Source organism: Mustela lutreola, chromosome 6 (assembly GCF_030435805.1).
Source record: "Mustela lutreola isolate mMusLut2 chromosome 6, mMusLut2.pri, whole genome shotgun sequence".
Taxonomy (NCBI): Eukaryota; Metazoa; Chordata; class Mammalia; order Carnivora; family Mustelidae; genus Mustela; species Mustela lutreola.
In genome coordinates this window covers 142,511,937-142,536,934 of record NC_081295.1, presented here as the reverse complement: position 1 = coordinate 142,536,934, position 24,998 = coordinate 142,511,937, and the positions used below count along the sequence as shown (strand labels likewise).

Genomic DNA, 24,998 nt, shown 5'->3' with positions numbered 1-24,998 from the left:
GGAGAGCTGGGAAATGTCTTCTAGGGAAGCCTATCTCTGCGTCCAAATCAAGTCAGGGTTCTGTTATTAAGGAAGAAAAATCTGAATAGTCCGTAGCCCTAGCAATATGGCCCCCAGCTGTCCATCAATATCATCTCCCAGGGAAAATGGGGAGATCTAGAGATACAACCCGGCTTTGTGTAAGGGAGGGGTTCAGTAAATAATGGGTGAATGAATGATTTGAATTCACGATGATGATTTTTTACATTCTGGTTGAATATAGACTACATCAAGCACTTATTAATAAGCTGCAGGGAAATGGCCAGACCCGAAGTGCCTCCATGTGTACTCAAAAGTTACCTTCTTAACATTTTGATGCTTGCTACTTAGAAAAGCAGAATCTGACTGAGGTCTAATCCAAATCTACTAAATTGGGCCCTACATTGTAAACACACCCAAGTAATTCCTACAGCACACTGAAATTTGGGAAGGCATACTTTACTGTGTTTTTGTTTTGTTTTTTACTTTACTGTGTTTTTAAAAATAATGCCGAACCACAGAAATATTCTTTAAAATGTTTTCTTGTACTGGCTTTGAGGGGGTGGATATGATGTGTGTGTGTGTGTGTGTGTGTGTGTTTTCCTAATACACATTCTTTCCACCAGCTGGTCAGCATAATGATTTCAACCTGTATGGGCCATTAAAAAAAAAAAGTCCATTAATTGCTGGTTCAAATAGTTAGCAGATAGCAGAGCCGAGGAAGGAAACATCAATTTGTGGTTTTTGTCTTAAGGTTTTAGTTATTACAAATGACTAATTATTGTAGGGAGTGGGATGGAAACTTCAGCTGGTCCCTCAAACACACCCTCCTTTCTGTCTCCGCTGCCTTCTGGCTGCCTTCCCTGGGGCCAGCAGTTGGGAGAAGGGGGCTAGCAGGATGAAAGCCAGCTCCTTACTTTGCAGAGTCCCTACCAGGTGACCCCTATGGACGCCTGCCCCAGCCACACCTTAACCCCATTGCAGTGAAAGTCAAGCCATTCATTGCCTAGCAGGAATTGTCACTAAGTGTGATTACTGTTCTCTGGCATCTGGGAGAGGTATTTGCAGGCAGGAGAGCGGGTAGTCCCCTGACCTGGAATTACTGATGCAGGAATAAAAACCGTGGAGAACCTGGTCTCATTTTGTCAAGTTTCTGGATAAATGGCGGGACAGGAGAGTTTTGCAGGTTTTGGCCTAGCTCAACAAAATCATTATTACTGGTACTGGCAAAGGTAAGCTGTTTTCTCCCTACTCTGACAATGAAGGCCATCCGTACTTTCTTACATGATGTTTGGCAATTTACAAACTATCACTTTGGAAATAGGTGTTTCTAAACAGTTAATGCGGAAATCATCCTTACTCTTACCCCTTAGCCCCTGGGAAAGAAGAAAGAGACCTGGGGTTCTGCATGAGTCTGCCTCGGTTGGTGATGTCATTCCTGTTGTTTCTCCTCCACTGTTAGGGGGAAGCCAATGCTCCAGCCCTGCCAGGCTTACCACTCCGGCAACTGGTTTGAGCAACAGCACAGCGGTTACTCCCTTTCTGTCTATGGCTATGGCTGTGCTGCGCAAGGAAATGGAGTTAACCTTTCTGTCCCAGAGACCTCTGGACCCCCAGCTGGAACTCTGATCACGCCTAAGGTATCCCTCCCTGAAATGATTCCTAGATCGTCCACGTACCCAACCTAGAAGCATCTTTTTCCTAACTTCACGCCCCCAGATGCTCTCCTTCTAATTCCCACAGACATGGCTTTTGCTCCCCATTTTAAAACCAGAGAGTAAAAGCTGATGACTAGAGAAATTTGGCAATTTAAGTCATGACTATCTTCCCAAAACAAAAATCCTAGGCTGGTGACATGTGTGCCCAAATTTTTACTACTAAATTTTAGTTTATCGTTCCATTTTACTCAAAATAGGAGTGTAGGTAGTTTTGTTTTGCAAGAGCAGAAAACATTAACATGCTTTTCAAAGATATTCTGATATTTTGGTTACTAAAGTAAGCAATTTCTAAAATCACACAGGAGTGCTAGAGTAAGGAAGGGAAAGCTGCCCTCTGGCTTCTCCCCATGCTTTCTCTCTTCGCCATCTCCTACCCACTTAGAAGAAAGTCTTGTTCAAGTGCATCTGTGTTCTCTATATTTTTCTCTTCTGTTCTTCTTAAATCAGCACAATTGGGCTTTATTTAGGGAGAGAGGGGAGACTTGAGCAAGAACAGACTGAGTAGTACATACTGGTATACTCTTTGCTTGCTTCTGCTTATAGGTTGCCTTAGGAGGGGTTCCCTCCCCATCCCCCAAAGATGGCCTTTTTAATAAAGAGCTTTCTTTAAAAGTTGCCCATTTGGATGTGCTGTGATATTAGCTCATCCCTTATTGACTAACACTTTGAATGTTCTCAGTGCTTTAACTAACTTCCACCTATCTGAGTATTTGAATGTTTTTTGGCTAAGAATAAATTTCTAGAGGGGCACCTGGGTGGTTCAGTTGGTTAAGGGTCCCAACTCTTGATTTTGGCTCAGTCATGATCTCAGGGTTGCGAGACCAAGCCCTGCATTGGGCTCTGGGCTCGGTGAGGAGTCTGCTTGAGGTTCTCTCTCTCTCTCTCTCCTCCCCCTACTTGTACATTTGCACATGTGCGCTCTCTCTCTCTCTCTCCCTCTCCCGAATAGATCTTTAAACAATTTTGTAAGTGGAAGGTCTGGATCAAAGATAGAACATTTCGAATTTCAGACAGCAAATTACACACAAAAAGCTTTCCTAAGTTTACACTTTTCATGGTTGCTGTGGGGATGCATGCCTCTCTGTTTCTGTGTGTGATTAACCAGTGTGACAGGTGCGGAAGCCATTTGCCTATTGAGAGCAAAGACCTTTTAAACTGTTTCTTGGTATCTGTGTTTGGTGACCTCCTCGATGTCTTTTGTGCATCTTTTTTTCCCTCATTGGTGGTGCCCCTTTCTTCTTCTTTTTTTTTTTTTTTTTAAGATTTTTATTATTTGACAGAGAGAGAGACCACAAATAGGCAGAGAGGCAGGCAGAGAGAGAGGAGGAAGCACACTCCCCGCCAAGCAGAGAGCCTGATGTAGAGCTCAATCCCAGGACCCTGAGATCATGACCCAAGCCGAAGACTTAACCCACTCTTAACCCACTGAGCCACCCAGGCGCGCCACCTTTCTTCTCACTGTTTAGATACTTAGATATTATGGAAATTAGCACATAGCAGTCGAGGTGTTAGCTTTGTCTCCAATCTGTTCGGTAATGTCCTCCTTGTGGGATGGCCTGTGCCTTAAACCCAGAGTTAAATTTAATAGTTAAGCCCTCAGTTTTTAACACTTGCATTTGTTTGTGGTTTGTTTTCTTCCAAACTTTTCATTTTCAGTTTTTCAAGCCTGTTTTAGGTGTGCCTTCTTCTATAGAAAATACCTTGTTAGATTTCTTGGCTTTTTTCTTTTTAAACCCAAATCAGGTTTTACCCTTTTAGCAGACATTTGATATTGCATCACTTACAAAACAAAACAAACAACAACAAAAAGAAACTTTTGCTACATTGCCTGAGGTTTTAGCACATTTTTTCTTTCCACGCCTTCAGTTCTTTTGACCTTTTGGCAAATGGTCTATGTGTCTTCTGGTGGTTAACTTTATCTTAAATAGAAAAGTGTAGGTTTGAGTAGATCAGCAACTTCAGAAACAAAAGTATTTCCTGATTTCTGTGAACTCTGAGAAAATGAAGAAATTAACACCAGACAGAGAAATAAAAGAGAGAAACAGCAACAAGAACAATGAAAGAACAAAGAAACATAAGTAACATTTTAAAAAGAAATTAACTCTTCTTTTTCTCTTCTTGTCCACCCCACCCCCCACTTTCTTCTCTCCATTTTTGTTGACACCTTCTGGGATTTTCAGCCCACTCTCCATGCAAATTACTACTATGACATGCAATTTCAAGAATTATAAATATATTCTCTTTGGTGGCTGTGGTGAGCACCCTTGTGCCACCTGCCTGCTTTCCTGGGCGGGTTTTGGTTAGGAGCAGATCGTCAAGATTCCAGGTGGTAAAGCTGTGTGGGTGGGTCTCTTTCAATTACATGCCCTTGCTTTAGTCTTGCCTAAGGAAGCGTGACCTCTGCCAGATGTCACAGTTTATTGCCTATTTCCCCTACTATATAGCACACCTGTGTTCTTAGCTCTTCTTTCTCCAAGAGCTCAGCCTCCCAAGAGCCCCCTGCCTTTTCACAGTGTGTTTTAAGATCAGAGGAAGTGGATGTCTTCAAAATGATTCTCAGGTCTTTGGGCTCCATCGGTGCATCTGTCCCAAACTCCCGCTAGCAGAGGAAGAAGGTTACTAGAAGTGCCCTTCTCCAAGTATACCGGGCAGTGCCCAGGTGCCCCTCACACAGAGAAACTGTCTCTAGAGAGCATCTGTTCCCCGCAGCCTGGTAGTGTAGGATCCACATTTACCAGAACACGTAGTGAAAAAGAGGAAATGTGAAGTTATTTGGAAATATTGTATCATAAGAAAGGCCTCATTCAAACACAGATTCTGGCTGTCTTTGTCCTTTCTACATAGGAAAAATATGCCAATGGTGAGATTAAACTTACAGTAACCATATAATTTATTTCCCAAACCGGGATCTATTTCTGAAGAGAAGGGAAGCATACTTTCGGATAGATTGAAAAGAAGAGCTAGGGGGTCTTTGGCTTTCAATATAATCTCACCAGTGTCAGCAAGGGAGGCTTAATTGAGTTTTTTTGGTGCCAGGAGCTACCAGGGCTCTTACTGGGTGGGCTGGGTTCCTTGAAACAGCTGTACATCCTTGACAAAGACAGTTCTCAACAGGTGCCTGTGGAGAGGAATCATAAAAACTTAACTGTCCCAGGAGGGTCAGTAGAATCTGGGTTAACCAACCAAGACTCATCTGGGGAGTGCTTCTGGAATTTACTTCTCTGATTGACTGGTTTGCTTTTCTATGGTCTCTTTATCTGCTTAAGCACGTACCGTCCTGGTCCTTAGCTGAGCTGTGGGCTTGGGGTGTGATTAGAAGGCTACAGAGAGAATATACCGATGAAGATTTTGTAGATTGTCACCTGGAAGGAAGGGCAGAGCCCCCAGGAGAGAGTTGGGCATTTAGTGCAGGGACTGTGGAGTCTGGATGCCTGGGTCCCTGGTGTCCAGTTCATGTGAGGCCCTGGAAGACCAATTAGTTCCCAGAAGCTTCAGAGATCCCTGAGGTCTTTGTCAGGCATGCTCCTCCTTGATGATTTTTTTTCTTCCTTTGACTTCATTCACCTATTTCATAAGTATAGTCCTTCATAATGTTTTTTGAAGATTTTATTTATTTGACAGAGAGAGAGACAGCAAGAGCAGAAACACAAGCAGAGAGATTAGGGGAGGGAAAGCAGGCTTCGTGCTGAGCAGGGAGCCCGATGCGGGACTGAATCCCAGGACCCTGGGATCATGACCTGAGCGAAAGGCAGATGCTTAATGACCGAGCCACCCAGGCGCCCCTAGTCCTTCATAATTTTGACAGCTAATGTTTTCTTTAAAAGCATATATTGATAGTAAACCTTTAAGAAAAAAATGATTTTTTTTTTTCTCAACATCCTGATTTCCTTGCAGGAAAGCACAGCACTGGCAGAGAAGCAAGATGAAGAGCCACTGGAAGGTAACAGAAACCCTGTGTGCCATGGTTGAAAAGAAAGCTAACCCATTTCCAGGTTACTCATTACTCAGCTGGCTAGGAGCTGAGAGATTCTACTGGAAAATTCCCACGTAGGTCCCGTAAGCTATTTTCTTCAGCATTTTGTCTGGTCTTGGGAAACTGCTTCTGTGGGAAGCTTGAGTAAAGCCACCTGTTTGGGTCTTTCTGAGGGACAAGGAAATGGGGGCATTTCCAAATGGGAAGATAAGAAGTTGTTTTTAAGATCCGTTTCCTCCATAAATGTAAACTTTGGGATTAATTCTGCTTTATTTTAAAAATTAAGTTATTTATTTATTTGTTTGAAACACACACACACAGAGGGCCAACACACAAGCAGGGGGAGCAGCAGACGAAGAGCGAGAAGCAGTCTCCACACTGAGCAGGGAGTCTGATGTGGGGCTCAATCCTAGAACCCTGAGCTGAAGGCAGAGCCTTAACTGACTGGGCCACCAGGTACCCCTTAATTTTTCTTTATTTTGATTGCTAAGGGGAGAGATCTGAGGTGATCACTGTGGCCTGGCTTCCTAGCTTCCCTCGGGGTTATTGGCTCCTGGAGGAGGTCTGTCACAGGCCCTGTCTGTGGTGTCAGGCAGTGCCCCTTGTGGTTCTTGATGTGTATGAACAAAGTGCATCTGTTCAGAGCAGAAGCTGTTTCTGACTGTGTCTTCCAGGAAGGGAAGAAAATGTCTGGCTTATTTTGCTTAAGTTATAGGAAAGGGAAGTGAAAAAGACAGGCAGAGATAAGACCTTTGGCTACTTCTTCACCCTTCTCCCATCCCCAGGACACCCCCACCAGACCAAACCCACCCATGGCCTTGTGACTTTGTAGCCACAGGTGAGCCGTGCTCAGTGTTCAAATGAAATGCAACTGTGTTCCAATCTTTCAATGCTATGGGGCAGTTCTGGTTTTATTAAGATATGTTTGACTGACACGTGAGCATAAGTCAAATCTCCCTGCTTGCATCAGTCCTGCAGACAGTGTAAAGATTAAAGAAAAACCTACAAAGAGTGTGCTTTTGGGGTGCAGACTTCCAGGGTTCAAATCTCTCTTACGAGCGCTGTAATTCCAGACAAACTCCTCTCCAGGGCGTCAGGATCCCCAACTGTAAAATGGGATGTTAAAATCGACCTCCTAGAAAGTGTGAGGACAGTAGCTCTGAAGTGCTTGGAAGTGCTTTAACAATATCTGGCAGGGAATAGCCCCTTCAGCGGTTAGTGTAAGCTCTTGGGAGAGCTGGAGAAGCTCTGTTCAGGGAAAATGACTTGATATACCAATCCACCCATGTAGACAGTTCTAAAATTTCCAATTTAAATAAAAAAACAAAAGCTAAAAAGAGACATACAGATTAAATTAATTTCAATACTTATAACCTAACATACCCCAAATATTTCATTAAACATGTAATGAATATAAAAATGAATGAGATATTTTTTTTAAAATCTTAATAGCAAGTTTTTAAAATGCAGTGTATATTACATCACATCTCCGTGAGGACTAGTCTCATTTCAAGAGCTCAGTAACCACAGGGGACGAGTGTCTGCTGTGGTGGACAGCTTGGTTTTGAGGGCTCCCGGGTTTAGGGAAGCTGTAATGAGCTTGTCTTTTGTATGTTTCTTTATCACTAGGGCCAACGTCACTGGAAGGGCCTAGATCATTCGTCTGGGGTTCTTAGCTGACCACACTACATCTGTTTTCTAGGCCACATAGACCATATAGTCACGAATGACTCCAGTGAAGAAAGTGGGAAGTGGCTCATGAAACGTACAAGATGCATTAGAGTTACTTGATGATCTTGGTTCTAAAATAAGTATAGAAGGACGTTAGTCAGCTGGGGCTGCTCTCACAAAATGCCACAGACTGGGCTTGAATAACAAAGTTATTTCTCATAGTTCTGGATACTAAGAAATCCGAGATTAAGGTGCCAGTTGATTCAGTGCCTGCCTGATGAGAGCTCTCTTCCTGGCTGGCAGATGGCTACCTTCTCATTATATCTCCACCAGGCAGGGGGAAAGAGAGTGCCCCAGCACTGGTGTCCTTTTTTATAAGGTGTCCTTTTTTATAAGGGCACTAATCCCATCAGACTAGGGCCCAACCCTCAGAGCTCAACGAACCCTAAGTATCTCCCAAAGGTCCCATCTCCAAACACCATCACGTTTGTGCGTTGGAAGTGTTTCAACATATGAATGTGAGGGGGACACAAACATTTAGCCCCTAACACATGTAAATACAAATGGGTATCATGATCCCATGTGAGTATTTGGAAGTAGAAGAATTACGGTCCCGAATGAGCTAAGGTTTGCAAAAATTAGAAAGGAATACAAGAGGGCTTCTTTGGTTATGTTCAAGTACAAGGAGAGAAAACAAGAGGTGGTATTAAAAACCTTGGAAACCCGGCAACTTGGGAGGAAGATTTAGGTCTGATGTTTTCACGATAACTTAACACCACCTGATCACAGAGTTCCAGGGTTTTTTTAAAATTTTTATTTATTTATTTTTTAAAAAGATTTTATTTATTTGAAAGACCGAGATCACAAGCAGGCAGAGAGGCAGGCAGAGAGAGAGGGGGGAGAAGCAGGCCTCCTGCCGAGCAGAAAGCCTGACATGGGGCTTGATCCAAGGACCTCGAGATCATGACCTGAGCCAAGGGCAGAGGCCCAACCCACTGAGCCACCCAGGCATCCTGAGTTCCAGGTTTTAAAGAAGGAAGTCCAGGCTTCCCTCTGTTTCTGAATTAATTGCTTTAGATAGTTTGTATCATTCACATCAATCTGTTAGTTAAGCAAATAAAGCAGCATGTTTATTGTTTCAAAGCCCCGTCCTATGGATTTGGTCTGGGCTCCCAGGCTCTGTGTCCCCCTGGGTGCTCATACTAGAAGCTCCGGGCTCATCCTTGACCCTCCTTTTCTCTTTGGCCCCAGTGTGAGTCCATTTCCAAATCCTGTCCACTCCTTTTCCAAACCTCGCTCGATTCCAGCCCTCGCCTCCATCTCTTCCACCACGCAGATCCCCTTTGAGTCTGGTAGTGGTGATTTTCCAGCTTTAATTTCTACTTTCAAATCTTATGGAAAGAAAGCATGCAATTTAAAAATTCTAACACATTGGGGCACCTGGATGGCTCAGTGGGTTAAGCCGCTGCCTTCGGCTCAGGTCATGATCTCAGGGTCCTGCGATGGAGCCCTACATTGGGCTCTCTGCTCAGCAGGGAGCCTACTTCCTCCTCTCTATCTCTGCCTGCCTCTCTGCCTACTTGTAATCTCTCTCTGTCAAATAAATAAATAAAATCTTTAAAAAAAATAAAAAATAAATAAAAATTCTAACACAAAATGTCTGCAATATTTTCCTGCTCCTTTTTTTGGGAAACTCTAATTTTTAAGCCATTGCCAATATGTGTTCTGTAAAACTTTTTTGTATTGCCTTCACAGATCCAAACCTTCATGTGAATATTGAGGAATTAAACAAGGAGTTTATGGTGAAAAGTGAGGAGCTCTACGACTCTCTCATGAGTTGCCACTGGCAGCCTTTGGATACAGTTCACTCCGAAATCCCCCATGAGCCCCCAGAGAAGCATGACGGTCAATAAGCTTACACCACTATTCTATTGATTGCCACCTGTTGTTTTTGGGAAAAAAAAAAAAAAAATTCTTCCGGGAAGGTACTGGATGCTATATGTAAATGCAGATTTCTGGGACTTGAATGTGACTGACTTGATAAAATGTGTTGTAAATAAACTTTACCAGCACATCCATTTCTGGAAGTGTGTTATATTAAGTAAGTGCCCAAAGACATCCCACAGCTATCCTGGTAGACCAAGCTGAACTAGAAGACATTTAAAAATAGGTCTAATAGGAAAATGGGCCTGACCCGAACTGGTTGGGGCATGAATGGATAGACATATAAATAAATAAAGAGTATGGTGTCACATCATCTGGTTTGATGGGAATTAATAGCAGTGATTAATAGTAATTAACTTAATTAAGTTAGCAAGTGAATGATGATGCTTTAAAGTTTGGGGCAGTTTTGTAATTGAAACTCAGTTTGGTGGGGCAGTATATATCCTGCCCCACGCAGAAATTGAGAATATTTGATTAAGGTCTAGATTTAGAATAAAAGAAGAACTAAGTGAAAGAATGAAAGCATCAGCATAAATGTATATGTTGGTAAGAATCCTGCCCTGTTGCTGGAATAGCCTGCGTTGCCTCTGATCTCCTTCTGCTTCTTGTTATTAGTCCTACAAAAGAGTAAACATCAGCTTAAGCATGAGAATGTCTTCACATTGTCTATTACCAGATGGGATGTGGGTAACATGGAGGTAGCAAATGCTGGGTTGTGGAGCACAGAAAGCAAGAATGACCAGCTATTTCTGTTGGAGATCAACGATTCTTCAGAATTTTCAGGTTAGTGATGATAGGGTCAAAGTCAAGTGCGAGCAGAGGACTCCTCTCCTGATAGTAACCAGATTGTGGAGACGCAGTATGAAAAGCAATGATTGCTGCCAACTGGAATGAGTGACAGCTGCAAAAGGGGTAGGAGCTCTCAATTCTAAACAGGGGAAAATGGACAAAAACACAGATGTTTACACTGTTGACATTGTTTATAAATATTAGGGGCTGGTGTGGTTGGATGCCTCTAGGAAAGTTCTGGGTAACAGTGGTCATCGGTCACTGGTTGGTGTGGCCCCAGGAAGGCCTCAGACCTATTCAAGTCCTTCTGTTGAGAGTTAACAGTGACTTAATTCGTTGTGATAACCCTCATTGGGACCCTATGTTGGGTCCTAGATAATCAACTTTGACTTTGCAGTTCTGCTTATGGTTCTTGTGTCCATGCAAATGAGTACCTAAGAGCAAGGACGGGCAGTGCTGCAAGCAGAGAACTAAGAAAACCAAAGATGGAACCTTGTGCTCACCTAGTAATGACCGGAATGCTTGGAAAAATGCTTTAATTTCTGGCGTAGCTATGTTTTACCAAAGAACAAGAAAACCGTTGTGCCAACGGGATGGCTCTCCAGTGTCTGATGAGGCAACTTTAGAATTGTGTGGACCTATGGACTCTTGCTTCTGATCAAGTAGCCATCTTGGAGATGGGGGCTAGGGGAATGGGACTCTTCCTTGTGACGGAAGAGGGAGGAAATGCTGCGAGCTGACCATGGTGTGGACCCGTGGTGTTGTCCATTGATTGTTCTAGGGTGTTTTAAGACCTCATGGTGAGCTTCAGTTTTCCCTGAGTGAAACCCCAGTGGGTTTAAACCCCAATGGAGTTTAAACAGGAGTCTGCATGCCAACAGGAGTCCTAGAGTCACTGAGATGTGACCTGTCAAGAGGGAGAGGGGACGTGGCTGACATCATTGTTTCCTTTACCCGCTGTACCTTTGGTAAGCAGGCCCCTGCCTCAACAGTCTGCATGTTGTATGGCGGACATTTAGTTTTATTTTCTAGGAAATGTTTTTCTGACTCAAATCTTGGGATTCTCCTTCTCCTCTTCCTTCCCCTTCTTCCTCCTCCTTCTCTTCCTCCTCCTCCTTCTTCTTTTAAGGTTTATTTAATTGAAAGAAAGAGAGTCAAAGAGAGAGAGCATGCATGAGTGGGAGGGGAAGAGAGAGAAGGAGAGAGAATCTCAAGCAAACTCCACACTGAGCTCAGAGTCCAATGTAGGGCCATCCCCACAACCCTGAGATCATGGCCTGAGCTGAAACCAAGAGTCAGGTGCTCCTCAATCTTGGATTCTGATGAGGTCTTTCCTATCCTCTTTTTTTAAGTTATTAACATATAATGTATTGTTTCAGGGGTATAGGCCTGTGATTCATCAGTCTCACACAATACACAGCACTTCCTACAACACATACCCTCTCCAAAGTCCATCTCTTAGCCACCCTATCCCTCTCATCCCCTTCCCCTCCAGCACCCCTTAGTTTGTTTCCTGAGATTAAGAGTCTTATGATTTGTCTCCCTCTCTGATTTCATCTTGTTTCATTTTTTTCCTCTCCTCCCCTATGAATCTCTGCCTGGTTTCTTAAATTCTACATATCAGTGAGATCATATGGTGATTGTCTTTCTCTGATTGACTTATTTCGCTTAGCATAATACTCTCTAGTTCTATCCATGTCATTGCAAATGGCAAGATTTCTCTTCTTGATGGCTGCATAATATTCCATTGTATTTATATACCACATCTTCTTTATCCATTCATCTGTCTGTGGACATCTGAGCTCTTTCTATGGTTGGGCTATTGTGGACCCTTCTTGATCACAGCTAAAGACTGTTCTATCCCTGGGCTCCAACACAGCCTAAGCCAGAGTGATCTCATAACCTAGTTGAACCCATCAAATCTTCACTCAAATATTTGAAGACACTCTGTCCTCTGATGGTAAAGCTGGGAGAGATGGGGTCCAGGAGCTACTGTAGCAATGTCTTCAATTCCACGATAAAGCTAATTTACAGAGAGAAGCAGGTAGTCATGCTAATGGGAGAGAGTCAGGTGGTGTGTACTCTCCAGTTTTTTATTTTTGTACCCTTTCCTTTTTAGGAAATCATTCAGTTTCTAATACAATTCCTTTCTTCCTTCACTTTCCCTCATTGCAACCCAAAGTGTCCAAATTTAGTCAGGTTCTTAATTTGGTGATCTCATGTGAGCAGGTTAGAAAGACTTGGATGGTAGTTTCCCTTTTAAGTCTTCTAGTTAACAACCTCCTAGCGCTGCAGGTTCTGTCTCTGCATTTTTCTCAAGGTGAGCTCATCCACTCCCACCCCACTCTATGTATTCTGGGCAAGAAGCCCACATTTATGTTTGCAGCACAGACCTTTCTTTGGAGCTCCACATTACGTGTTTCTTTATCTTACTGCTTACTTGATTATTCACCTTGCATGTCAAATAGGTGTTCCAAAATTACCAAAATTGTAATGGACTCTTCTTAGTCTTACCACTAATAATAAATGCCACATTCAGTCAAGCAACGTTTGAGCCCCACGCACTTCCGCTGGAGGGATTTAGACCTGGGAGAAGGGAAATGGACAACTTTATGAGTCTACTGCTATTACTGGAGGGTAAGTTTTTTGGGTCTTTGACTATAGAGAAAGGTAGAGATTGGGTTTGCAGGAGGGCAAAGCACCCCCACACTCTAGTGAAGCTCTGGCCCAGGTGGGGAGGTGGGAGTTGACCCCCGCTGCAGTGACTGTCCTCACGGATGCTGGAACAGAACACTTTTGCAGCAGGGTTTAAAAATATTATTATTATCTTTGCTGGTGAAATACACATAACATAAAATTGACTATCCATTTTTTTCTTTTTTTAAATTTGTTTATTTGACAGACAGAAATCACAAGTAGGCAGATAGGCAGGCAGATGGAGAGGGGGAAGCAGGCTCCCTGTTGAGCAGAGAGCCCGATGTGGGGCTAGATCCCAGGACCCTGGGATCATGACCTGAGCCGAAAGCAGAGGCTTTAACCCACTGAGCCACCCAGGCGCCCTGACTATCCAATTTAAGTGTACAGTCGAGTGGTACTAGATAATTCATACTGATGTGCCGCCATCACCACCATCTCTCTCCAGAACTCTTTTCGATCTGTAAAACTGACATTCTGTACCCAATGAACAATAGCTCCATATTTCCAACTCCTCCTAGACCCCAGCAACCACCATTCTACTTTCTGTCTCTATTTGCCTCTTCTGGGTATTTCCTAGAAAAGGAATCATATAAGATATGATCTTTTGTGTCTGGCTATTTCCCTTAGCAGAATGCCCTCAAGGTCCATCCCTGTTGTTGCAAATGACAAGATCTCATTCTTCTTTATGGCTGAGAAATAGTCCATTGTTACATATACACCAGAGTTTGCTTATCTCTTCATCCACCAATGGACACTTGGGTTGTTTCCATGTTTTTCCCACTGCAAATAATGCTGATATGAACGCAGCAGGTCCTGGGGGTTACATTCTGTTACTAGGGCATCTTGTACAAAGAGGCCTGAGCTCCAAGTAATAGGGCTTTTGGCCATCAGTGTTCTCAGCTCACTAGCCCATTCCCCAAGGTGCCATCTAGTCATGGAGGACATAGACCACGGCCACCTCAGAAGTCAGTTCCACTATCTTTCTTCTGGTGACCGATGCTTCCACTAAGAAGTAAGACCGATTTTTACAAATTTCTTGAAATTCAAGGGGTTTGGTTGTACCTTTCTCCTAGGATAACAATGCTCTTATTACTTCCATGCATGTTTAATCCTTTAATGATGTTTGGCACAACAAGAGGAATCTGCTTTGCTTTACAGTGACTTTCTATGTATGAAATAGTTGAGCCCTCCTCTCATGAAGATGGGGAAAGGCACCTAGTTTTATCTCCTTCTTTGGGGCAATCCATAAAATCGTAAGGACTTTGATTAAATGGGTTGGATTGGTGGTTAAACACTGGGGAACAGTCATTGATGACGAGGTGCCAAGTGCAGAAGACTGAACTTTCTTCCAATGTCATCTGCCTTCAGAGTGACCTGAGGATACACTTACTGCAAGTTCACGGATAGGCCACAGGTCTGCAATGGGTTCTAGGCAAGATCTATGATGAAAGTAGGGCATGTATTCCAAAATGAGAGTTATTGGTCTTCTTATTACACTATATTCATATATTGTAGTATATTCTTCTTTGTAGGATATTCCTTAAAGTAGCTCATAATTTAGGAGCAAATACTGATCTGGTTCCACTGGGACTTCAATATGATTTAGGGCTTTCTCGTCAATTCTCACTTCTAGGCATTCCTATAGCTATGACTCCAGCTCAAACTTGTTAACAAACATGCTAGAAGATTTATAGACCCTGTAAGTCACCAGGTCCACAGACACTCATATATTAACAATGGCCGTGAATGAATAAGACATCAAGAAACACAGAGGGGGCGCCTGGGTGGCTCAGTGGGTTAAAGCCTCTGCCTTTTGGTCAGGTCATGATCTCAGGGTCCTGGGATCGAGCTCCGCATCAGGCTCTCTGCTCAGCGGGGAGCCTGCTTCCTCCTCTCTCTCTCTCTCTCTGCCTGCCTCTCTGCCTTTGTGATCTCTGTCAAATAAATAAATCTTTTAAAAAAACAAACAAACACAGAGTAAGGGATCCCTGGGTGGCTCAGTTGGTTAAGCATCTGCCTTCAGCTTCCACACCAGGCTCTCAGCAGGGAGCCTGCTTCTCCCTCTACCTGCTGCTCCCCCTCCTTGTGCGATGACTCACTCTCTCTCTCTGACAAATAAATAAAATATTTTTAAAAAGAACAAAACATCTTACATCCTTGAGAAGGAAACCATTTTAGGTTCCTTGGACTCTCTAAAATGAGCACTTATGTAAGATATGCTTTTTCCTTACTTTGCAATGAACAGGTCATTCAAAGGAATCTATCAACTGCCTGTGTTTGCATGAGCAATAGAGGTGAATCTGAAATAGAATTTTGTGGGAAAGTGCAAGTTTCAAACTGAGAAGTTATAGCAGTAATCTCTTCAATAAACAAATATTAGACATCCCACTTCAGATTTGCAAGATGAATCAGGCATCTGGTCACACCTGGAGAGGCTCGTGAGCTTAAAGAAACTTCCCAAACTGCTGAAATACAAGATAAAATAGAACACATGCCCCAGGGATGTAGAGAGTACTGTGGAAGTTATGATGAGATCAGGAGGTAGAAATAATTCTGTATTGGAGGTGGTGGATTTTATTTAATTTTTTATGGTCTCAAATTGGACCTTAGTCTCACTTAATCATCTTTGTATAGTCAGGAAGCAAGGGTTTGGGTGACTCAGTTCACTGTGAGGGGATTTCCTTAAGGTCGTCCGTGGCTTCATAGCCGCCATGACCATGCTTCTTGACCTCACTGCGGTTCTGCTGTGTATGGCTGGAAGTTCTGGAAGGGAAGGATTTCCCTTCTCCTGGTGGATCTGTGGTCACTACATCCTTCCCAAGGAGCTGACTCCTCTTCTCATCCCTTCTTGCTGAGTTCCTCCTCTGTCCAAGCTAGAACTTTAGAAGCTGCACGTTCCCGTCTTCCTCCCCACAACCCTTCACCTTGACAGAAACCTAAGGTACCTTATGGGTCATGCTGCCAGTCCCTTGAGAAGCCTGATCTCACAATGTCCTGTTCTTCTCTAGCCTTTTTTCATCTCTCTTACTCTGTTCACTGCCATCCTACCCTGTGGGGAAACATGCTAGAAGGGCTCCGGTGTTCTGAGCACACGATGGCTGTGGGGCATGGTTCAGGGTTGGGAGGCCCAAGTCTGGGATGCTCTTGTCTCTTGTCACGGGACGCTACTGAGAAGGTAGGGAAGCGCTGTAAGCAGAGCTGTGGCATGCTTGGATTTGAAGCTCTCAAAGAAGGCTCTGGCAACAGCGTAAAGGAGGAATTTAAAGGATAAAGATGGCTTTACCTGACAACCAAGTGGTGAATTCATGGGCACAACAGGAAAGGATGAGGGAAAATGGCTAATGGTGGAACTAATTAGAAAAAGGCGAAAGGTAGCAAGGCTCAGGAGTCTCATTAGAGCAGCAGGTGGAGGGAATAGAAACGAGGTTCAGAAGTGGTATCAGTTGGCACAGGGAGAGGAAAACCCTGGATTGACTGTGCTTCGTAATGAGGTACGGTCATGGGAAGAAGTGTGGGCACACCAGCACAGCCACACATTTCTAGTATGGCTCGTTTCGAAGTTCCAAACAGAGAGTTAGCACGAGGAAGATGACATCAGTGGTTTCCTCCAAGTCACAGGCATATGCTGTGTTTCAGAGCACTGTTTCCCAGACTGTGATCTATAGACACCAGAGTTCAGAGAAGGACATTAAAAAGATAGCTGGGGGGGGGGGGGCACCTGGGTGGCTCAGTGGGTTAAAGCCTCTGCCTTCGGCTCAGGTCATGATCTCAGGGTCCTGGGTTCGAGTCCCGCATCGGGCTCTCTGTTCAGCGGGGAGCCTGCTTCTTCCTCTCTGTCTGCCTGCCTCTCTGCCTACTTGTGATCTCTCTGTCTCTGTCAAGTAAATAAATAAAATCTTTAAAAAAAAAAAAAAAAAAGATAGCTGGGGCACCTCAGTGGCTCAATTGGTTAAAGCTTCTGACTTCAGCTCGGGTGTGATCCCGGGGTCCTGGGATAGGGCCCTGCATCGGGCTCCCTGCTCAGCCAGGAGTCTGCTTCTCCCTCAGCCAGCTGCTCCCCCTGCTTGTGCTGTGAAAACCACTGACAGAGACGTTTGGGCACAGAGAGGAAGAGGGAGGGGGAGGGAGGAAGGGCTTTCCACGAACTGTTCCCTTGAAGCTGACTGAGAACAAAACCAGAGCGAACCTCTCTTGTGGTTCACACTTAGGAGGTCATTTTCATACCTGCACGTACCTTAAAGACGATACATGAGCCAGGAAAACAAAACATGCCCAAGAATTTTGTCAATGGTCCCACATAAAACAAATACATATGTGAGTGGGGAAAGCTGGTCAAATGTTAACACTTAGAGTGCTCTCCTAGAACTTCCAGAAATCTCTGGGTTCTATGTAGTTATTACTACAAAAAAAGATTTAAGGGAAAGCGGATGATAGGGACACAATCCTAGCCTCAAAGTTAGGATGGCTACATTCTGTTCCCACTTCTGCCTCTCGCTAGCTTGTCATTTAGTCTCTGTCTTTTCATATCTATGAAATGAGGGAGATCAGAGGATTTCCAAAGCTTCTTAGAGCCCTAAAACTCTAAATCTCTAAGACAAAATAATTACTGCAGATCTGCTGACATGTTTTCAGAGCATTAACTTTTGGCCACTTGCTCTGTGACCCAGACACAATTCTTTCTAGCTAGACACTCTCTTTCTCAATGCCATTCTATCTCCTCCTTTCATTCTAATGCTGAAAATGTAGTCTCAACGAGGGACCAAAAAAAAAATGAGAGAGAAAGTGTTCCCATGGCAACCCTTAGGAATATTTTCCTGGAAAATCCAACTCATGGCTCTAAGACTCATATCTGAGAATCCTTGGGCTAAGGGTCCAGGGGCCCATTGACCTGGAGAGTCAATGAAGAGAAAGACAGAAGGGTTGAAATAAGTCACTGGGACTTGTGGAGTTTCCCTGAACAAACCATGTTTTGGGGAACCGTTTATGAATTTGCATGTTTTCTTGCTTTGCTGTTTGTCCTTCCATGGGCTCTGTTCCTTAAAAAAAAAAAAAAAAAAAAAGACAAAGCGACCAACCCAGAACCACCCTCTCCTGGATCTACCTCTGTTCATCTTTTACTTAACAAGATACTGAAATTTAGTACATTAGAGAGTTCATTTTGTAGATGTAATATGTTATTAGCATTTTAATAAATATGACTTAACATATACAATATGGATTGAGACACATAAGCTGCTTATTTGAATTTCTCATGAAACAATAAAGGAACATGTTAGCAATGACGGCAGTTCTCAAAGGTCAGCACGCATCAGAATACTACCTGGCCAGCTAGGTAAACACACGTGGCTCTTCTCATACCCCTGGGGTTTCTGACTCTATAAATCTAGGCTGGAACCTGAGTATCTGCATTTCCAGCAAGTTCCCAGGTGGTACTGATGCTTCTCCAGGGACTGTATGTATTCTGAGAATTGCTGGGGTTCCAAAAAACCCTACATCTTGATGAATTCTTATAATGCCCATTGTACACACTTATTTTGTAGAGGAAGAGAGACGATCCCAACAATACCCTTCCCCCACTGGAAACACAGTCTTTCTTAGACAAAGAAAGTCCAAGGAGTTGGGGAGATTGGGTCCTGTCAAGTTCCCTTGTAACTAGGGACTTTCACATACAAATACTAAATCTGCCACTTCCCCATCTTCTTCTGTCCTGGTATTTCTATGGCAACAACTGTGAAGTGATCTGTCCTCAACTCCAACTCCCCCCACCCCATCCTCCTCTTCCTCTTTTAAACTTTTAAACTGAACGTAAACTGCCTCTCACGGATTTGTAATTGCCTTCTTCATATAAAAAGAGAATATTAAATCTTCATCCGTCACATAGGCTAAAATTATTTTTCCCATTTTGCCTTTTATCTTGAACATATCTCATTCAGATTATTATGTGTACTTCATGTTGGTGGGATCTTTCCCCATTATATTTCTTAGAGATACTCCAAGAGAGCAACTGAATTTCCTATGTTTTAGTTTGTCAATTTGGCCAGCTTCGCAAGCTCTTTTTTTTATTTCTGAGGCAGTTAACTTAGCCTGGTAAGATGTACCAATATCCATCTTTATGGGAAGTCACCATAAAGTGACTTCATCCATCCAAGATGAAGTCATCCATCTTGATGGGAAGAAATCAGTTGTCACCAGGGTTCCAGGTAACTCAGAGATCACCCAGCCCTCTGGCCAGTTCTAAGACAACCCTTTGGCCAACCTCTGCTCTCCTAAGAAAATGAGTGTTCAGTGGATGGTGTGCAAAGGGGTCCAAGGCCTTGAAGAAGAAGGAATTTGTGTCATAATATTCTGGTGTGTTGTGATAGCTTACTAATGTTCAGCTAAAAGGAAGGCTGTTGACGGCATATCTACATTTAGTCCCTGTATGTTACCACTATCTGTGAGTGAATTACTGATCTTTCTGAATGCTCCCTAGACTACATAGTCCCCAGGTTGAGGGAAAATGTAATTACTCTGTCTCTTATTGGCTTCTCCATTTGTGGTCACTGTGTCTGACCAACATCACCAGAATGGAAGGGCTCAGATCATTAATCTGGGGTTCATAGCTGACCACACTGTCTGTTTTCTAGGTCACAGGTTACACAAGAAAGAGTGCTTCTCAGCCTGGGGTCCTCACACCTTTCCTGTGACCAGAAACACACAGAGTCTGAGGCCTTTTAGCAAACAGATGCCCTAACAGTGAAGGAAAGGATCCTGGGGCATGATGTTAAGATAGAAAATTTCAAAAAGTGCAGGAAAAAAAAGAAGTCTAATTTTGTCACCAGAAGCTCTCAAAGGAAAGACGATTTAAAAGGGGATGGGGAGTTCTAAAGAACAAGAATTGGGGCACCTGGGTGGCTCAGTGGGTTGAGCCTCTGCCTTTGGCTCAGGTCATGATATCAGGGTCCTTGGATCAAGCCCTGCCTCAGGCTCTCTACTCCGTGGGAAGCCTGCTTCCTGCCCCCTACCCCCACCCCCGCCTGCCTCTCTGACTACTTGTGATCTCTGTCTGTCAAATAAATGGATAAAATCTAAAAAGAAAGAAAGAACAAGAATCAAACCACATGGCCACAAATGACTCCAGTGAAGAAAGGCCGCGAAGCAGCTCATGAAACTTGGATAAAGTCCATTTGACAATCCCGGTTTTAAAACAATAGGTATAGAAGGGCATAGAAGTAAAAATGAATTGTGGGAGCCCATGTAAACATTAGGCAAACAAATTTTGATCCTGAATGAGCTAAGGCTTGTAGAAATTTGAAGAAAAACAGAAAGGGCTTTTTAAATTTTCTTTAGTTCTAGGAGAGAAAGAAAGGACTAGATTAAGCTTACAAAACCGATGATTCCAAAATAGCCAAAACAATCTTTAAAAAGAAGAGCGATAAAATCAGAGGACTTATACTTCCTAATTTCAAAATTTACTGCAAAGTGATGATGTTGTACTGGCACAGAATAGACGTATAGATCAATGGAAAAAAATAACCACTCCAGAAAAACACCCTTATGATTATGGTCAATTAATTCTTAGTAATGTTGCCATGACAATTTGATGGAAGGAATAATCTTTTTTTACAAATGACACTAGAATTGGGGCCCCTGGGTGGCTCAGTTTGTTCAGTGTCAGCTCGGGTCATGGTCTCATGGTCATGAGATCGAACCCCTTGTCCAGGTTCCAATTCTCTCTCTCCCTCTACCCCTCTCCCACCTCTAAAAAAGAAGATACTAAAATAACCTAATAGCTACATGTAAAAGAATGAGTTCAGACTCCTACCTCACATCATTAATACAAATTAAGTCACTTCTCAATTAAATTTTATATCTTCACAGTCAAAGGCAAAATCCTAAGATTCTACATAGAGAGGAGAGAGAATAGATGTCATCGGTAAGAGATGCCTCACTAGTGACACTTGTTGCTAAAAGTTATCAAAATTATCTGTTCAACTAATCTATCATTCAAGAGTGAAATCAGTGCAGTAACTCAAATAGGGTATACCACTTTCAGAACATTTATTAAAAAATTGCCCAGAGGGGCACCTGGGTGGCTCAGTGGGTTAAAGCCTCTGCCTTCGGCTCGGGTTGTGGTCCCTGGGTCCTGGGATTGAGCCCCGCATCGGGTTCTCTGCTTGGAGGGGAGCCTGCTTCCTCCTCTCTCTCTACCTACCTCTCTGCCCACTTGTCTTTCTCTCTCTGTCAAATAAATAAATAAAATCTTTAAAAAAAATTGCCCAGTGATATAATCCAACTCCAATAAAATATTAATCTAAAATAAAATGGGGAGCCCCTGGCTGGCTCAGTTGGAGGAACATGGGACTCTTTTTTTTTTTTTTTAATTAATTTATTTATTTGAGAGAGAGAGAGAGAGAGAGAGAAAGCTCATGGAGGGAAGAGAGGGACAGACTCTGCTAAGAGCTCTATGCGGGACTCCATCTCATGGCCCAACCACCCAGGTGCCCCAGAGTGTGGGACTCTTGATCTCAGGGTTATAAAGTCAAGCCCCATGTTGGGTGTAGAGATTCCTAAAAGTAAATTAATTAATTAACTTTAAAAAAATAAGAGAAATGGCATAGAATAAAAAAGTAGCGGAGACATTAAACTCGTAGTTAAGTCTAAGTTGTTAGTGCATTGCTTTTAGGTTCAGGGCAATTCTGGAGAAAATTTTCCTAGGATGTAGTAGATATTGGGTAAACATTGTGGATCTTTCCCTCCTGCCCTAAAACTTACCCATAACAGCAAAGATTTCTTTCTTTCTTAGGAAAGATATATATATTTTAGATAGAATTAGCTGTTGACAGTACTGGAAAATAGTAAGAGTAACATCAGGATGTCCTTTGGAAGACAGAGAGCAATAAATCAAGTTCAAAGCTTATAGAAGGAGGTGTTCTGGTCGGAGTAAGACGGGCCCAGGGATGGCACCAGGCACAGAAACAGGAGGGCTCAAGAGGAACAAGGTAGGGCCCTGCACAAAAGTCAGAGTAATCGCTTGGAAAAATAAAATTAGGAGGTACGTGATAAGTAAGTCCTCTCTTTCATCTCCACTTATGTTAAGCAACAGGAAAGAAACATTCGTCTCAGGGTAGGAGGACGAGGGTAGAATTGGAGCAAAGGCCAGCAAAAACCAGAGTCCACAGGCCAAATCCACCTGTGGTCCCTTTTGTATTTTGTATATCATCTGCAAGCTAGCTATGGTTTTTCCGTTTTCCATTTTTCCATTTAAAATATTTTTAAAAAGGCAAAGAATACACGACAGAGACCTTGGTGGCCGGCAAAGCCTAAAATCTTTACTACTGGGAATTTTCCAGTTTGCTGGCCCTTGGTGTAGACGTCTGGGAAAAAGAAGTTGTACCATCTCTGAATGACTAGTGAGGCTCAGGAGGAGGAAGAGCCAAGATTTAAGTGAAGGGTACAATGTCGTCTAGCTGCAAGCTCGACCCGCTGGCTCCCCATCATCACAGGCCATGAGGGATATCAACCAATGTGCACAGACAGGAGGAATGAATCCTAAAAAATAAGAAAGGAGATATGCCAACAAATATCAAAACAACCGAAGAAAATGGAAACATAAAGAATCCCCAAGTTCAAAAAACAGAAGCATTAACACCTAAGAAAAACAGTTAATAAAGAAAAGATAGGGCGCCTGGGTGGCTCAGTCGTTAAGTGTCTGCCTTTGGTTAAGGTCATGATCCTGGGTTCTAGGATCAAGCCCAGCATCAGGCTCCCTGCTCAGCAGGGAGCCTGCTTCTCCCTCTCTCACTTACCCTGCTGTGTCTCTCTCTGCCAAATAAATACATAAACTCTTAAAAGGAAAAAAAAAAAAGAAAAGATGACTAAAATAAAACTAGAAAGACATTCAGTTTGGGGCTCTTTTACTTGCAGATTAGTACTAGGAACAGCTTACAAAGGTCTGTTACAAATCCTGCTGTGATTTTTATTGGAACTGCATGGAATTTGGAAATTAATTCGGGGGCATTGCCATCCTTAAAATATTGAGTCTTTCAATCCATGAAAATTGCATATCACTCCTTCTAAAATTTTTAGTAACATTTATAAATTTATCTGTTAAGGTCTAGGACATCTTCTGTTAGATTTCATTCCTTAGTGAGTTAGGGTCTTATCATTGCTCTGGATATTCTTGGCTGGTACCTATGAACACCATTCACCTACAAATAATGATCTTATATGCAGCAAACTACTAACCTTGCTTATGGATTCTAAAAAATTTTTGGAGGTTCTTAGGCTCTATATATTATAATTCTTTATTCGTTCATCAGTGGACAGTTGGGTTGTTTCCATATCTCGGCTATTATGAGTAATGCTACAATGAACATGGGAATGCAGGTATCCTATGATACCCTTTTCATTTCCTCTGAGTCTATGGACAGATGTGGAATTCCTGAGTCATATGGTAGATCTATTCTTAATTGTTTGAAGAACCTCCATTCCCGTGGAGGATGGGAATTTACATTCCCAGCTCCAGTATAAAAGGGTTTCCTTTTCTCCCTGTCCTCACGGGCATTAATCTCCTCTTCTTCCTAATAGTCGTTTTAATAGGTGTGAAGGGACAACCCATTGTGGTTTTGATTTGCATTGCTCTGATGATCAGGGGTGTTGAGTGTCTTTCAGTGTACCTGCTGACCATTAAACCTGGCTGATCTAGGTTATCTCTAGTTTCTCTCTGAATATGACCATGAACTCTGTGGACGTTAGAGTTAATTATACTGTAAGAGCCTGACATAAGCTTTTTGATTGGGAAGTAGGTGCCTGACAGTAAGCTTTTGGTTACTGAGGCATCCATTTCAAAAGGCGTCTGTATGGAATATTGCCAAATAGTGCCAGTTGTGTGACACAGCTGCTGGCAAAACAATCAAGTAAGGAAATTAGGTTGCCCCCATTCATGAAGGCTCTTCTTTCAGAAAGCCCCGGATAACCAAGATAACTGCTCTCTTGAGTGACTCTGCTTCTCCCTTCCTATGCCTTAATTCTTCATTTTATATTTTAAATTAGCTAATAAAGAGTGCACTCACAAAATCCTAGATACCCCACCCTTGGATCCTAATAAAGGCAGTGCCCGACATCCTGTGTGTGTGTGTGTGTGTGTGTGTCTGTGTCTGTGTCTTTTTCTCTCCCCTCGTGACCTTGCTGTGTGCCTCTTGGATATACCACGTACATCTTGTTCTTCACCGTTTGCAATGACATGGGTGGAACTAGACAATATAATGCTTAGAGAAGCACGTTAGTCAGAGTAAGGCACATAACAGAATATTTGACTCATATGTGGAATTTAAGAAACAAAACAGATGAGCATAAGGAAAAAGAGAGGGAGGCAAACCAAGAAAAAGACTCCTAGCTGTAGAGAACACACTGATGGTTACGGGGGGAGGGGATAGGCACTAAGGAGGTGACGGGATTAAGGCACACATTATGAGCCGTGGGTCATGTACAGAAGCGTTGAATGCCTGTACTGTACACCTGAAAATAATACAACCCCATCGCGGGGCTCCCTGATCATCAGGGAGCCTGCTTCTTCCTTTCCCTCTCTCCGTCTGCTGAACCCTGCTTGTATTCCCTCTCTCTCTCTGTCAAGTAAATACATAAAATTTAAAATTAAATTTAAAAGTTAAATTAAAATTTAAAAATTTAAAATTAAAATTAAAAAAAAAAAAAAAAAGGAATCACAAGGAGGGGGTCCAGCCACAACATTGGCCCTGTGAGTAATAGAGTTGGGCGAGTGGTTCAGGCATTGCTAACCCATAGCATCATTATCAGTAGACTGGGACCCACACCACATAAAAAATCCAAATGTGGTCTCACATCTTCCCACATGAGCATCCTTGTTCTAGCCTGTGAAATATTAGGTTGCAGATTTTTCCTACATCATACATCAGATTAAGATTACTCACGCAAAACTGGATTTAATATTTTAAACATTAAAACATAATTTAATAACTAATAAAAAGAACTAGAAAATATATTACTTATTCAAATGCTAGTATTGCCTGGAAGGGAAACATTCATTTAACAGTGAACATTTAATGTAACCAGGTATAAGGAATTTAGGGCATCGAATACAACTTAGTTTTCTCTAAAAGGATTTCCACCCTGGATAGGAAGAGCAATAGACATTAAATATGTAGTGGGATAAATCCAATCACAGAGGA

General features: G+C 42.7%; 1 protein-coding gene across 1 annotated transcript; it reads left to right on the top strand.

The window, feature by feature from the left end:
* The first annotated feature begins 1,179 nt into the window (after positions 1–1,179).
* Positions 1,180–9,455, top strand: C6H6orf52 (chromosome 6 C6orf52 homolog). The gene is made up of 4 exons (XM_059179360.1): positions 1,180–1,250; positions 1,481–1,658; positions 5,631–5,676; positions 9,136–9,455. The coding sequence occupies exons 1-4, from the start codon at positions 1,180–1,182 to the stop codon at positions 9,291–9,293; spliced, it is 453 nt and encodes a 150-aa protein (XP_059035343.1). The 3' UTR covers positions 9,294–9,455.
* Positions 9,456–24,998: the final 15,543 nt, after the last annotated feature.

Coding starts and splice junctions, on each gene's coding strand:
- C6H6orf52 (XM_059179360.1), top strand. CDS start 1,180: ATGGCGGGACAGGAGAGTTTTGCAGGTTTTGGCCTAGCTCAACAAAAT. Junction 1,251..1,480: donor TATTACTGGTACTGGCAAAG/GTAAGCTGTTTT, acceptor CTCCACTGTTAG/GGGGAAGCCAATGCTCCAGC. Junction 1,659..5,630: donor GAACTCTGATCACGCCTAAG/GTATCCCTCCCT, acceptor ATTTCCTTGCAG/GAAAGCACAGCACTGGCAGA.